Here is a 14,641-nt window from a genome sequence, read left to right as displayed (position 1 = left end):
CAAGAAATATTTCTGAAGATTCTGTGTTGCAAACTGAGTCTAAGTGTGTACCAAATCCTCTCCTCTTTCTTTCATGGTTGTCTCCTTGGTGGTAAACCCACTGAGAACACCAGGAGCTGAAAATTTCCCTGAATCATAGGATGCTAAAATCCTAAGATATGGCTTGACTTTGGGATGGCTACCTCAGACCTCACACTTGGCAAGGTTTAGCTCAAACCCACCTCTACTACCACCTACTCAATAGTATAGTGTGAAATAGTAAGAATATATCAACGTAAAATACTCCTACTTACTCTTTCTATTTCTTACCTAAAGGTATCAAGAATTTAAGGGAGCCAAGAAACTTAACAGTGAAGTGGGATTTGTTAAAAACTTTTTAGCCAGTTCCAGACAAGGCCCTAAACAGAAGGAGACAAACCTGTTTTTTCTTGTATTTGACACCATCTCTACCACATTGCTTTTTCATTTGCTATTTTAAAAATGTTGAGTTTTTAGGCCCCTAAGGCATCTTTTTAGCTTTTCTACTATTAATTCCTGATGGCACTATTAATTAGCCAGTGCTCAGAGACAGCCTAGTTGAAACTCTGGTCCTACAGCAGATGTTCGAGAAACATCCAATATTTAACTTTAAAAGACCAAAGAAAGTATTGTTAGTCTCCATGTACAACAGAGGCACAACACAACGACTACCGCAACAGGCGACAGAAAATCTATGCAGACCAGGAAAAGAATCCCAGATTTAACTACAAGGTCATGTTTTCTTTCAATACCAAGGCTCCAAACATTGTTACTGATTAGGGTATTTCAGCTTGCAAATGAAATTAGCTCCAGAAGATGATGATGCATCATCTTTCCCTGGTTCTACTTTGTGCTGGGTTCACCTTGAATACATGAGGTTATTCGTGGTCACATTTGAGATCAGGATTATATTTCATCCAAGTATTCTTCCACCGTAATTCAGTTATTCAAAAAAGATAGTTGTTGGCCAATGGTGATTTCTTACTTTCTTGGGTAGGGGAGAATACATCAAAGATGGGGTTGTAGGTATATTCTGTACCATTTCATGTTGGCATCATCTGCGTGAAGATCCAACATAGAAGACCTGCTCATTTCAGTTATTCAAATGTCCAGTCACAAAAGGGAATCAATGCATGCAAATCCCTAAAGGCATTTAGGATAAACCGTCATATACCACAAACCATAATAGTTCACAGGCTCAATGAAATTATGACAATTTATAATGGTTGAGGATAAACTGTAAAATCATAGATGAAATCATCTCCCCATTTCACTACCAGCATACATGATCCAAGCCATTATGCCCTTCCCAGTACAAGTTTGATTTATTTTTTCCAAGCTCGTTTTCATAAACCTTCAGCTGAACCTGACACCACAAGTTTGCCTAGCAGCTGGTTTTGCTTTATATCTCAACATAAAAATACAGTATGGCTTTCTGGCAAAGCAACACAAGGAAGTTCATTAACCTACCTTTTCTTCTCTCTCGCTCTTTCAAAATAGCTTCCAGCCATTCTTGCTTCTCTTCAGGGGTTTTTGCCATGCATACAAACCATTTGTTCTTTGCTGTGTTGTGGATCTTCCAGCCATTAATAACAGTGTGGCCACTGCTGTGATAGTCAGCTGGGAATAGATAAAATGGCTTAAAAAGCACCAACTCTTAAAAAAGCAATAGTTGTTATAATTATTAAGAACTCTTAACATTATACGTAAAGCTCAGGAAATACAGAAGAATAGAAATGAATCTGAAGTTATCTGTGCCACTTGTGAACTACGTTATAACCTAATAAGCTGTACTTTTAACTTTTAGTAAATAATGTCCTTTTTAAAATGGAACAGAGAATTGCCTAGCGTATGGAAGAAGGTATAAACTCGACAGTAAAACAGGCAGAGTTCTATTAAAAGAACAGATCACAGTACTTGGAGTATTTTTGTTTGTGTTAAACTAATAAATAATTCCTTAAAAAGCAGCACTGTGGTTTTGCCCCTTAAATTACTCAGAGCTGCTGTGCTGACTGAATGATTTACTATTAAATTTTAAAAAGGACTAAGTATACGGGGGGAAAATACAACTTCCATTTAACAAGTAAGCAAATCATATAGATTTGATGTATCTTTACTGGTTACCTGAATAAAGAAACATATATACACTTAGTTGTTTACACAAACTGAAATATAATATAAGATTTACCATGATTTCAAAAAAATGCGTTAGCAAATGCATAATTTTTGAAATATGTTTCTAACAACCCTGTGTTCAGTGTGCACACTGTGGGAGAGAGGTAACAATTGCTGATGCTCTCAGGCATCTAGAAGTTCTGACTCGGAACAGGTAAACTGCTATGCTATAAAAAAGAAATTAATACATATTATTCTTTCTTTACTTACATAACATTTGATTTTAACATCCTAGTCCATAAATCTTATTCAGAAATTAGCTAAACAGACTTCCTCTACAAAACTAACACCCTTGAATATTCTTCACCAAGATGACATGCATTTCCTGGGGGAAAATTAGTGAGGCATAAGTGTCCCATGATAACAAATATAATTTTTTGCATAAAATACAGATTAAAACTAGAACTTGCAACTATTGTACAAAACATTAAAAAAAAAAAAATCAAAAATCAACATTCTCTCACCATGAACTTTCATTAAGAGGCAAGAAAGTCCTGGGGCCAGCCCTGAACTACTATAATAACTACAGAGCTTTTTACTTTGTAAATACTTTTTCATAATTCAGCCCTGTTTTGTATAATGAGATGGGATTTTCCAAAACTGAAACCCTTGCTGAAATGCTTGCTAAGATTTATCATAAATCTCAGCAGACATGCTAGTATCCTTTCAATAACTCTGCATTTTAATTAGATGGAAGGCAGCCAAGCTTTGTATACTGGGCTGGGAAATGTCAGGAACTACTAGAAAATCATGAGACTGATGGCTAATTTCTAAAACCACAAAACTTTCTACTACTTAAAGTGTATAAGAAAATGCAAGCAAGTCTATGATGGGGAAAAAATGAAGTGATCTTTGCAATATCATATTTATACCACTTACCTATTTATCATATTTTTATTCATATAACCTATGCATAATATCCTTTGTCCCTTTAAAAACACTGTTTCTTGAAAACTAGCCATTGTATTATTCATGCACTGTTAGAAAATTAGAGTCAAAAGTCAGGGAAAAGCAAGAAGCCTCAGACAGAAGCTCTCAGCTGACAGACTGCAGCCCTTTGGAGATCAGAGGGAAGAGCATTACTGGAAGAAGGAAGGTTAAGGTCCCTTTGTATTATTTAAGAATGTACTTATAAACTTTGCAATATGGCACTAGCTGCGCCTTTTTGTTTATTTATTAAGTTAAGGTTAATACACATAAAACTACAGGGTGCTATTTTTCCTGTGATCTTTGTTACTGTATATCTATCACCACAATATCCATTTTATGTAGGGAAATATTATGATCGCTAATGCAGTGAACCGTAGCAGTTAAAATTGTGGCAAAAAAAACTAAAAAATGATGGCTCAGACTCACAAATGGGTTTAGATCCTCCCATTTCACTTTGGACAGAAATTTGGTGTCAACTTCATAGTTTAATTCAGAAAAAATGGCTCATCCAGCCACTTGAATACCTCAATGTAGAGATGACATTTTAAACATGCAGCTTCCTTGGCATCTGAAGGTCTGTAACTGCAGAGGCAAGAGCGCTACCAGTTTGACCACATTTATCTCATGCCACTACAAACACACGGAATTCTGTGAAAAGCCCAATCACCTAGCAAGGTACTAAGACTGCCTAATGTATACAGATGGCAATGAGTTCAGGTGGAGGAAAACAGGTAGCTATCACCCAATTTTGCAATAGTAACGCACTGCTGTGATTCCCAGCTTGACTCCACCTTCTGCCTTTAACTGCTTTCTCTTTTGCTCCCCGTGTTCCCCATGGACTGTAATCCTCCAAGGCTCCCTTGAGCAATTTGTTCTCCCCAATACACCCACGCCCGTAGTCTCCTGAAGAGCATTTCAGCATTCCACTATCATCCCATATAAACTCATACCTTTTTTGGCCTGGCTATTGGACAAAATCTGGTCAAGAGCTGCAGATGTGCTGGCCGGCCAGCCAGGAGGTACACATGTTCTGACTGGCCAGCTGCACAGGATATATGCACACTCTTCACATCCAGGCAATCACAGCTGCCAGTCAGTCTAAACAAATGATTTGCAAACCTGGCATAATGGTTACAGAAGGAAGAAGAGCATGAGACTTCAAGTTGCTCCATGCAAAGTCTGAACAAGCATGCTTAACAAATCATTAAGCCTCCAACCTCCCAAGAAAAGGTGATGAAAGATGAAATCATCTTCTAATGTTACTTGGTAATACATTAAAGCTCATAATTTGAACTGTAATATATTGTTCAAAATTCAAGACTCAAACCTTTGAGAGATGCATAACAAGCAATCTGTTACAGCCATATACAATAGAATTTGTTTCTTCCCTTAAAAAAACAAACAGAAATCTCTGTATTGAAGTGCTTCTAAGTTTCTCAGACTACTGGTTCTTAGGAGCACCAATGCTCAGAAATACCAAGGAAATAACTGCTGCATAGTATCAATTCTCTTCCTCCTCTGTATACTTTTTGATGCAGTTTCTGGTTACTATTAGCATGTAGTGTTTTTTCTATTTCATGCCTCATTTCAAGACAAGAGGGGACAGAACTAAGATAGTATAAGCAACCGTAAATCTGGTATTTCCTAAGTCTCAAGTGCTTGTCTTCATAAACTAAATAACATTCATTTAATGGCTGGTGAATGCCTTTAGAAATATACTTTTCTCTCAAAATTGAATTTTAAAAACTGAATACAGAAAAAACAATACCATCACAATATATCCACCTTTCTAATACTTGCAAGTGGTTGTGTAGCCACATTGTTTAAGAACACAAATAGTCTGCCCTGATAAGTAACATGCATTCCACTTTAATCAGTGCAATCAAAAAAAGGCAGAGTGCTTCATGATGCTGAAACAAAAAAGAAAGCTTACACCAACTGTACTGCTCAGCCAAGGCCTAATTTCATCAAAGAAAAATTGCTTTTCAGAAAAAGCTTTGTTAATTTCTGTAGGCACACCATTAGCATGACAATAAACCACTCTGGGAATCTGTTTTCCTATTTCTATGCTTCTACTTACAAACAACGAAGACTACATTCCTACATCTATCAATGTTGAGAGCAAACGCTCTCAGTTACCCTGTTCCCTGGAGCCCTACAGTTCCTTATACCAAGTGGAGGGTCCCAAAATCTACAGTAAAGAACTGTGCAACTATCATCTATACTCAAGTCTTTAACGTCTATAAAGAGACCCGTGAAGAGTACATGAGAAAGAGTCATGCATAGATATGAAAATATAAGCACTCTGCACTCAGAGCTTGCACTCAAATTAAGACTTACAGAAAGTGATAGGTAATAGATTATTAAGCAGAATAAAATAATACAATACCCAAAAAAGCACATGCAAAGCTAATGTGAATGAGGCTCAGACGACCAGATTACTAGACTTGGGAATGAGATGGGACAAAAAGAACGCAGGAGAATAGTACTGGGTTACAGTTCAAACGCGGATGACTGCAGGGGATGAGAAACAAGACATCTGGGTGCAACAAATAAGAACAGTACAGAAACAAAGACAGAGGAAGGTTAAAGAAGGGCATCGTGATCTGAGTGAAAGAAAAAGTATCAGTGTGAGGAGAGGTAACACATGTCTGACTACAAGGAAGGAAAACAGTTTTGGGTTTTTTTTTAAAAAAGGGGGGGGGGGGGGGGGGGGGGGGGCGGTGGCAAGAAAAGGGCAGAAAGGTGCCACAGGCCAGGGAAATAACACAGACATTTTCATATTTCAAAGAGAACCATAGAAAGGAGGGATTAAATAACAGTAATTACAAGAAAAAAATACTTTAGGATATTGGACAAACTGAAATGGAGAAGGCAGGAAATGTGGGAATATGCAAAAAAAAGCAGGTGAGAATAATCTAGAAATCAAAATAACCAAACCATTAACTGATGTCTCAGAAGTGTGGAAAGGAGGATGGATTTTAGAAATGTTGCATATATAAAAGCAACGAGATTTGATATGGCTCAGGAGAGCAAATGGGAAGGAAGAATGATAGCCTCCAGTACTGTGTGCAAGGCTATAGGAAATGGGGACAGTAGCAAAATTTCCTGTGGCTGGAAGAAATTAGACCACTGGTGTCTGGAGTAGAGAGGAAGACGATTTGTGCTTAGCCAAATTACACTTGAAGATTCATTGAGGAAGAAAACAAACAGGCAGGAAGGAAAATGGACAGCGTGAAAGAGATCAAGGACTGGATAGCTAGAAGAAGCAAATGAAGAAAGGCAGGACAGATTTGAGAACTACAGGAGAGTCATGGAAGGAGGAAGGAAGAAATATTTGCTAAAGCCAACGCTAAAAGCGTGGCAATATGCAGGATCGGAACAAATGAAAGAAAAAAGTTACAGAATTCTTAGAATATTCATTAGGAAGAAGATGGTGGGTATAAGCCTCTGTGGCCACAGTAACACCAGGAGTTATAAGTAAAGAGATGCCATTTTACAAAGTGACATAATGGAAACAGGAAAACTGTCTTTTATTTCTAAAGCATATATAAGGAAGATGAAGGAAAATAAATGAAAATTAGTCAAATAATACATGACATAAAAGACTGAAACACTCAACTGTCTTTTTTGCATAACAAAGCACTAACTGAGATTTCATACAAATAAAGCTAACAATTGGGCATAAATACAGGCCAGAAAAGGGAAACAGCAGGATACAGAATATTGGATAAATCATATTCAAGTCAACGAGGCTTGATGAAATTCACTATAGTATACCCATAGATATCTCTAAACACTAACTAAATCAGTGGGCCTGGTGAAGGACATAGCTCAAAACAGATGTCAAGGAGTTCTTACAAAAAATGTCTAGTAAACAAAGAGAATGAATCAAGTGTGATGCCACAGTGCTCTACCTTATGTTCAGTATTTTCCAATACTTGTAGCAAGAGCTTAAATGGTTCAGTAATAACATTGTTTGTTCATGGAACCAAGGCAAGAAGCATTGCAAGAGTTTTGGGGAACAAGACATGAATTCTGAATGCTTAATAAACTGTGGAAATAGTAAGATAAAATTCAGTACAGAAAAGAAAATAATTATTAGGAGCTATTCTCAGACATTAACACAGTATAAGATATAATGGGATAGGCACCAGTGCTGCACAAAAGGGTCTGGTGTGGTATTCTGGAACACAAACCAAAAAATTGAAAAATAATGCTCTCAGAAAAGCCAAACAATCCTGGGATTGGTAATAGACATCCCACATCCAGTACTACAGTAATTATTCTGTTCTACTTGGTATCAGTGAAGTTTCAGCTCTGGACACATTATAATACAAAAGATGCAAACAAACAAAAAAAACCCGAAACTCCAAAGGACACAAAAAGTAATAAAAACTTAGAAAACAGGACCCATGACAAAAGGTTGAAAGACTTAAAAAGAAGAGATGGAGGAGAGACAAAGCAGCCTTCCAATAAACTAGTTTGTTGCAATAAGAACAATAGTCAAACTGTTCTCCAAGTCTACTCAGTAGAATAAGAAGTGAGCGAACTAGTTTGAGAACAAGGAACTCAAGATTAAAAAAAAAAAAAAACTTATATTTTAAGAAACATTTAAATTCTACGAAGGACTTCTGTGAAGCTTACTTAAGCTGTACAATCCTGGTCATTAGTGCCCAATTTTAGAAAGAAGTTACATTAAGAAATGCTTGGAATCCATAGTAGATGTAGGGCAAACCTAATGCTATTTTAAAGTCAGGAGAAGTAATATGTAACTCGCAGGCATTTCCTCCAGACCTACATATTTGCAATGCCACTGCAAGTTTCCCATAATTTTTTTTTTTTTTCCAGTTTTACATTAAAAATCCCAAAATGTTTCAGGTTTTCTTTATTAATTGTAAGGAAATAATAATTGTTAAGCTCAAAGGTTAAACTCAAGTTTCTAAAAGAAAAAATTACATTTGTAGAAATACTTTGGGTTTTCACTTTTCTAATGTATGTCCGGAAGATTTCAAGCAATCATATGGATTATATCCCTAAAGGTATTAAAACAACCCCTTCCTTTTTTGTTAAACATTTATGTTACAATTTCAGCATTTATAGTGTTTGAGGTTTCATTTCAACAGAGGTAACTTTTCCATTTGCTTTTACAAATATTTCACATACCTAGGGATAACCTATTTAGGAGTGCTGTAATGCTGTAAAGTGAACTTAAATATACAATTTCAGTTGAGTGATAAATGTCATCTTATTTTATTAATCTGTTCATGTTGGCATAAAACAGTCATCTATGACCGCCCAGCTAATAACGTATGAAAGCAATGATGTGTCACAGAAGCAGAGTTTTGATATGAGCAGATAGTCCTTTTAAAGTGGCATCTTACTGAGCAGATAGTCCTTTTGAAGTGGCATCTTACTCTTTCTTTTTAAGTACAAGGAGCACTCTCCATTCTCAAAGAAATCATGAAGCTGCATTTGATTCCAGCACCTTGAAAGACTGCTCTGTAAGTGAGCAACACAAATATACTCACCTGTTCCATCATCTACATTCTCTACTTCCATCACTTCTGTGTTTATTCTGCCCCGAAAAAGGTAACGATGGCCATCTGTAGATGCTTTGCTGTTCTTCAGCCGCCTGATCAAAGAAAGAACAGAGGAGCATGTCATCCACCACCTTTTGCTATGTTTCTGCAATGCTACCTGTACATGTAGCATTTAAAGACTACTGTAAGAAACACAAGCCATTTATACATGTGCAACTGAACTGTGGAAACCATTGCTGAATGGGACACTGCTGATGCTAAAGCAAAGATGCTACCTCTGATAAGAGTAAGCTGAAAATTGCCGGCTGATATGAGAGTTTATCAGGAAAGTCTCGTTCTGTAAATGCCCTGTTCCAACACTTTGGTACTTACATGCCACTGCCTGCCATCAAAAACAAAATACTGCATTGGGAGGATCTTTCCTGCTAACTAGTTTAAGCCTCCTTATGCTAGTCAAGAAATTCAACACAAGGGTAGCACAACTGAAAAAATGAAATAAGAATGCCTTTGGATATAAATCTTGACCTACACACGAGCCTCATAATTGGGATTTATGCACGGAAGAACTATGATGACTTTTTTTTTTCCTCACATAAGGGTTAACCAAGAATTATAATTAAGAATTGCTGAAATTTTGAGAAAGTTTCACAGTGACATATTCCGAAGCACTTTGCATTGGTATAACTCTGTTCCCAGTGAAGTCAAGGCTTTTTGAGAATCCCAGTTCTAGGCAGCTTTTCTCACCTCAGATAAGCCAGTGATGATTTTCTGTCCATTTTGGACTATAATGATAATTCATACTGTATATCAAACAAAGGTCAGTTCCTGAGAATTAATGATCCTCTGAATTCTGACCTTCACTCGCTCCATAGAGGTACTAATCTTCAGAAAATGACCTGCCTCTCAATCATTACTGTCTAATGAGTAACTCTACTAATAAGTTTCTTATTCAAAAAGTGAATAATGTATTTTAAAAAAAACCAAAACAGCAGCAAGCATAAAGGTTCAGTATCACATATTTTTTCTCTCCAAAGTGAGGTAAATCCAATAACTGTAGTGACCTTTGTACCTATGAACCCAAATTTAGCAATCCACGTTTATACAACGCTGCAGCAAAAGGATACTTACAAATTACATAAAATATCTTGCACCATAAAAATAGGACAATTTTTGTAAAATTTCCAAAATACAAACTTCCTGTGAGCAACACTTCCTTTACCTACTTGCCAATCAATACCTGAAGTATCTTGCAGGCATAGAATCAATTCATTTTCCACCATAAACCCTGAACTGTGTTCTAAATTGAGTTATTCTCATGTCTGCAGAGGTGTCACCATGGTACCAGCCACTGATATGTAGGACATGATTGCTCAAAACTAAAGAAATCATTGACTTTTCATGTGTTTTGAGATTTTCATCCAATAGTGCATTTTAGCTAGCATATGGCTACAAAAATATGTAATCTAGTGGTGGACAAGTGGAAAGATACTATGTAATCAGTAATTTAATTGTAATTGCCAGACAACAAACGATAGCAAAAATTAGAAATTTTGAAAAAAGCATGAGTTTCTATTGAACCAGTCTACATAAAAATGAAACTGAGCAGTCGCAGAGTGATACCCTTGAGATAAATTCAGTATTCAACACTAGCTATAATCACAAGGTTCTTAAACAGTTCATACTCAATTGTTCCAAAAGTTCCTCAACCTAAGCGCGAGTTGAAACTTAAAAACACAGGACTGATTCACTACAGCTGGTGAAGTATAAATTACCTATCTTCTCACATGTAAATGTGTCCCTGTTAACAGAGTAATCTACAGGAGGAAACAATATTCACTGGGGAAGATTTTTAAACCTCCCTCAGGGTTAGCCAGCAGTTTCTTCAGTAGTAACCCACTGGAAAAAACAGCATTTCCAGTCCAGTCTGAAAAAGGTTCTTGCAGAACAAGCTCAGCAGCTTTACAATTTAGAGGGATTCTTATAAGACATTCTTGATCAATAGGGTCCATGGCTACTTTCCCCCACTATCACTTTCTACTTTCCATACCACATACTGATGAGTCCGATCTTCCCCACATATTGGTTCAGCAAGAAGCTCTACAGGTGCTACAATGAATCTAACCACAAGCCTATAATTAGCAGAGGAGAGAAAAGGGATATCCATCCCCTAGCCACCTGCTCTTACGTATGACATCATGAATATGAGTATAAATTTATTTGGAAAAATAATTTTAAAAGTATTTAAAATAATACTTTGGAATGATGAGTCCTATCCAAAAACTCATGTGAAAAATACCATATATAAACTATATACAACAGCAGACAACGAGGGCTGCTAATAAAATTTTAAAGCATCCATTAAAGATTGGTTTCAGATTCATGCATTTTATGCATAAATTTCCATTTACTTTTCTGGTTGTAGTTGTATATATACAGCTGAGGTTATAACTAGACTACGCAACATTGCGGTATACATATATAGGAGTTCTGGTCTCTATTATCCAACCGCCGTATGTCCCTCCCTTTCATCCGTCCCCACCAAGAACAGGTAGCAAGAAGATGACGATAAGCACCTACTATTTCCCAGCTAAAAGACTGGGGGACGAGGAAATCATTATGGCATCAGGCTGCCCAATCAGCCTTTTCAGTCTTACGTTGATGGTGCTGGGTGCTCCCACAGGCTGGACTGCATGGTCAGCAACCTTCACCCAGATGCATCAAGCATACATTTTGCTGTTAACATTGCACTTGACCATTCTCTCGTGCACAGCCTTCAAAAGCAGCTGGGCCAGGATCCATCCATTAACAGACACATGACCACTGCCAGCCAGAGCACTGATCAAAACAAATGGATATTACAGGTGCAGAGAAAGACACCTTGCACTTGGATGCTACAGACAATCCAGGGCACTGGTAAAAGACAGTTAGAAAAACAGGCTGAAAGCTGGCTATCGAACCTGGAACTACTTTTGAAAATCTTACATTCACACTGATCTGATGGACATGACTGTGGTGAAGCAGTAGAACCTGGACTTACGAAGCAACGGTTTCAGCAGCTGCACACAGTTTCCTTGACTGGACACTGAGGTCAATGGTGGATTTTCCTCTGACACCATCCACAAGTGTGCAGAGGCAGAGGCAAAGATAAGGGTATTCACAGTGTTATTAGAGAGCATACTCAAGGTCTATCATGTATCTAGGAATCTATCAAGGATCTATCCAGTAATATATATTCAGTGGCTACTCAAAAAGTTTCTGGATGAGAGAGACAAACTCAAGAAGTTTCAAAAGGGATGTCTGTACATGGAGAACCCTTATTTCTCAGAAGCACAAGAGCACTTGACAAACATTAACTGCAGAAGCTTGTTGCTGAACTAAGGAATTGCTCCTTGCAATGCAGCACGCAGCAGCTTTCTGGCTGTTTTCCCTGATTAGAAATACAAGGCTTGAAACTCTTGAATCTGTAGAGACTAATTTTAAAGCATAAGCTACAATACTGATTTGTTTGAACTAAAAATTCGGTCTGTTTACCCTTCCTAGAAGAGAGTGAGGCCATCACATATAACCTGTGGCGGAAGGCTGACAAAAGAGATTTCTTCTGCCTGCACTTCATCATTTGGATTCTGCATTCCTACAGTTTTTCGAATGTTTGAATTAAATACACTTCTCTCTGGAGTGTAAGAAATACATTTCATCTAAAAATGCTGACTTTAATATTGCAATTAACTGCAGAAAACGCGTTGGTGTTGTTCAAACATTCTCATGAAGCAGCATACAGAGGATTAGCTCTACTGTGAAAAAAATATAAATTATTTTTCAAAATATAAATTAATAATTTACCTGTGCTTTTTTTTGCAGTAGACCAAAAGGTTATCAAAAAGAAAAAATATCCTCTCTTGGATATTTCCTGCTGAAATTTTCAGTAGTAGTCCACTTCGCAGCATTTCTGTGCACGTGTCTGTGATGTTGGACCCCTAAAATCAATTGGAAAGAGATTATTTTTTATTCTGTGAGAACTGAAGGATTCTGCACCAATCAAGGAAAAGTTTCTTATACAAACTCACAGCCATAATTATTCTCTGAAAACACCAAGAATAAAACTCATGGTAATTTATTACATTGTAATTAAATAATAATTTCTAATGTTTACTTAATGATGCTTAGCACCAGCTTTGTATTCATTTAGTATTGCCATTAACTGGGGTGGGAGGGGGTGTGGTGTGTGGCTTTTTTGAATGGATAATGTTTAATCACTGAAGTTTCCAAATTACATTACATCTGTGCATGAGACCTCTCCTGAAAAATCATGCCAATTTTATACAGTAACTCTTATCCTCAGTACCTTTACTGTTTAGTCAGAAATGTCTGAAAATGGGGCTTTACAAGACATAATTATGCCAAGATGAACTTGGAAGCCGATGCAACCTGTAACTTGAACATCATTAAGGGTATATACTTCTACACTAAATTAATTTAGTGTCGTTTTTAACTTAAGCTAAACACAAAATCAAAATCAAAAACCACCAAGATTTAAAATTCAGGCAAAGCTAATAGTGGCACGTACAACAAGACTGTCTAGTACACTTCCTCTTAACATACTCTGAAGACATCGGAATTTTGCTAGGCTTAAAATGTTTGCAGTGAAACTTCCCATGCCTCATTTTTGCTTCAAGGCAGATCATTCTTTCATGTGAAAAGAAGGTAGGCATTTTCATAAAGGTTAATGAAAAAGAAGTAACTTTAACAAAGGATAACATTTTCCCCAAAATATTTCTATGAAAAAGTCACGGCTTTTCTATGCGTCATAAAGAGAAATTTACCTCTCAAGGAAGCCTGCCTTGAATTCAGAGGGATATTTTGCTGTTCTGAAAATCCATGCTCCTGTGGGACAGAGCTCCTGTCCATGTGCCATATGCACCCAGCCATATGATCCTACTGATAATTATGCGTGCTGGCTGCACTGAGCATACATCCATGGCTCGAGGAGTTTCCTAACTTTAGGCACTCAAGAGTCAGTTTGGAAAACCTGCAAAAGCCAGGACTTTCCTTTCATCTACACATGTTCTGAATGACTTATGCCTGCAATAGCTGTAGTTACTTCCTCTTCTTGATCTAACCACAGTAGCCCAAAGAAAAATGCATTCAATTAAGAGCCAAGACGCCATCATGGGTTCTGCTTTCAGCTCTTCATCTTACCGTTCATCCTTTGGACATCACGGCACTGAATATTGAGCAATAGCTCAGACATTGTTCTAAGGAGAACACAGTCTGTTTACAGAGATGATAAGAGCGATTGCACAACCATCACACTGGAACACAATTCAGGTCTCTAAATAACGCAGCTTCAGTATCAGTATTAACTAACCACTCTTGTTTCCATTTAAGATCAAATGAGCCAAAAATTAATCTCATCTATAGCCACTACACCATACTTCCCTTCCTAATACAGAAGAAACACCAGAAGCTGGCATACTAATTTCACAGTTTTATTTGAAACTAAACACTGAAACACCTTAAAAGCACACTCAGTAATATAAATTAAGCATAAATTAGGGCTGCACTTAATGTTTGCTGACCACAACTACAGAAAAGCAGGTCATTTCTTTCCATTCTATTTCACTGCTTTTGTGTATTAAAAAGAGTAACCAATACCTTATGCTGCTTTTAAAATTTGCTGGAACAGTACTTACTAATAATTTGCATTTTAAAAGGCTGGATATTTTTTAAAGGTTTTTGGTTTGTTTCTGCAAAAAACTTCAGCTTTGCTGGAAAATTGTAATTTTCTGTAGGAAAGCCAAAAAAATTTCAGCTTAAGGCTTCAAAACTGTATCAGCAGTTTCAGCTTTCTACAAAAGGGTGTATTTTTTCATAGAATGAGTTTTATGAAAACATTTTGTCTCTTTTTATTGAAAAATTTCATTTTCACTGTAGAAAAATACAACATTTTCCCAACAGTCCTAGCAAGATCTGCTACT

At 36.9% G+C, this 14,641-nt stretch overlaps 1 protein-coding gene across 1 annotated transcript in view; it reads right to left on the bottom strand.

The window, feature by feature from the left end:
• PREX2 (phosphatidylinositol-3,4,5-trisphosphate dependent Rac exchange factor 2) overlaps positions 1 to 14,641 on the bottom strand; it is a 189,916-nt gene that overhangs the window by 105,919 nt on the left and 69,356 nt on the right. Inside the window, exons 8-10 of the mRNA XM_075494782.1 lie at positions 12,507 to 12,640; positions 8,655 to 8,758; positions 1,489 to 1,638 (exon numbers count right to left, since the gene is read on the bottom strand). Coding sequence (XP_075350897.1) covers positions 1,489 to 1,638; positions 8,655 to 8,758; positions 12,507 to 12,640 — 388 coding nt within the window. The remainder of the gene's footprint in view (positions 1 to 1,488; positions 1,639 to 8,654; positions 8,759 to 12,506; positions 12,641 to 14,641) is intronic.

Source organism: Mycteria americana, chromosome 2 (genome assembly GCF_035582795.1).
Source record: "Mycteria americana isolate JAX WOST 10 ecotype Jacksonville Zoo and Gardens chromosome 2, USCA_MyAme_1.0, whole genome shotgun sequence".
NCBI classification, from domain to species: domain Eukaryota; kingdom Metazoa; phylum Chordata; class Aves; order Ciconiiformes; family Ciconiidae; genus Mycteria; species Mycteria americana.
The sequence above is the reverse complement of the archived record's forward strand: the minus strand, read 5'-3'. Positions and strand labels throughout refer to the sequence as shown.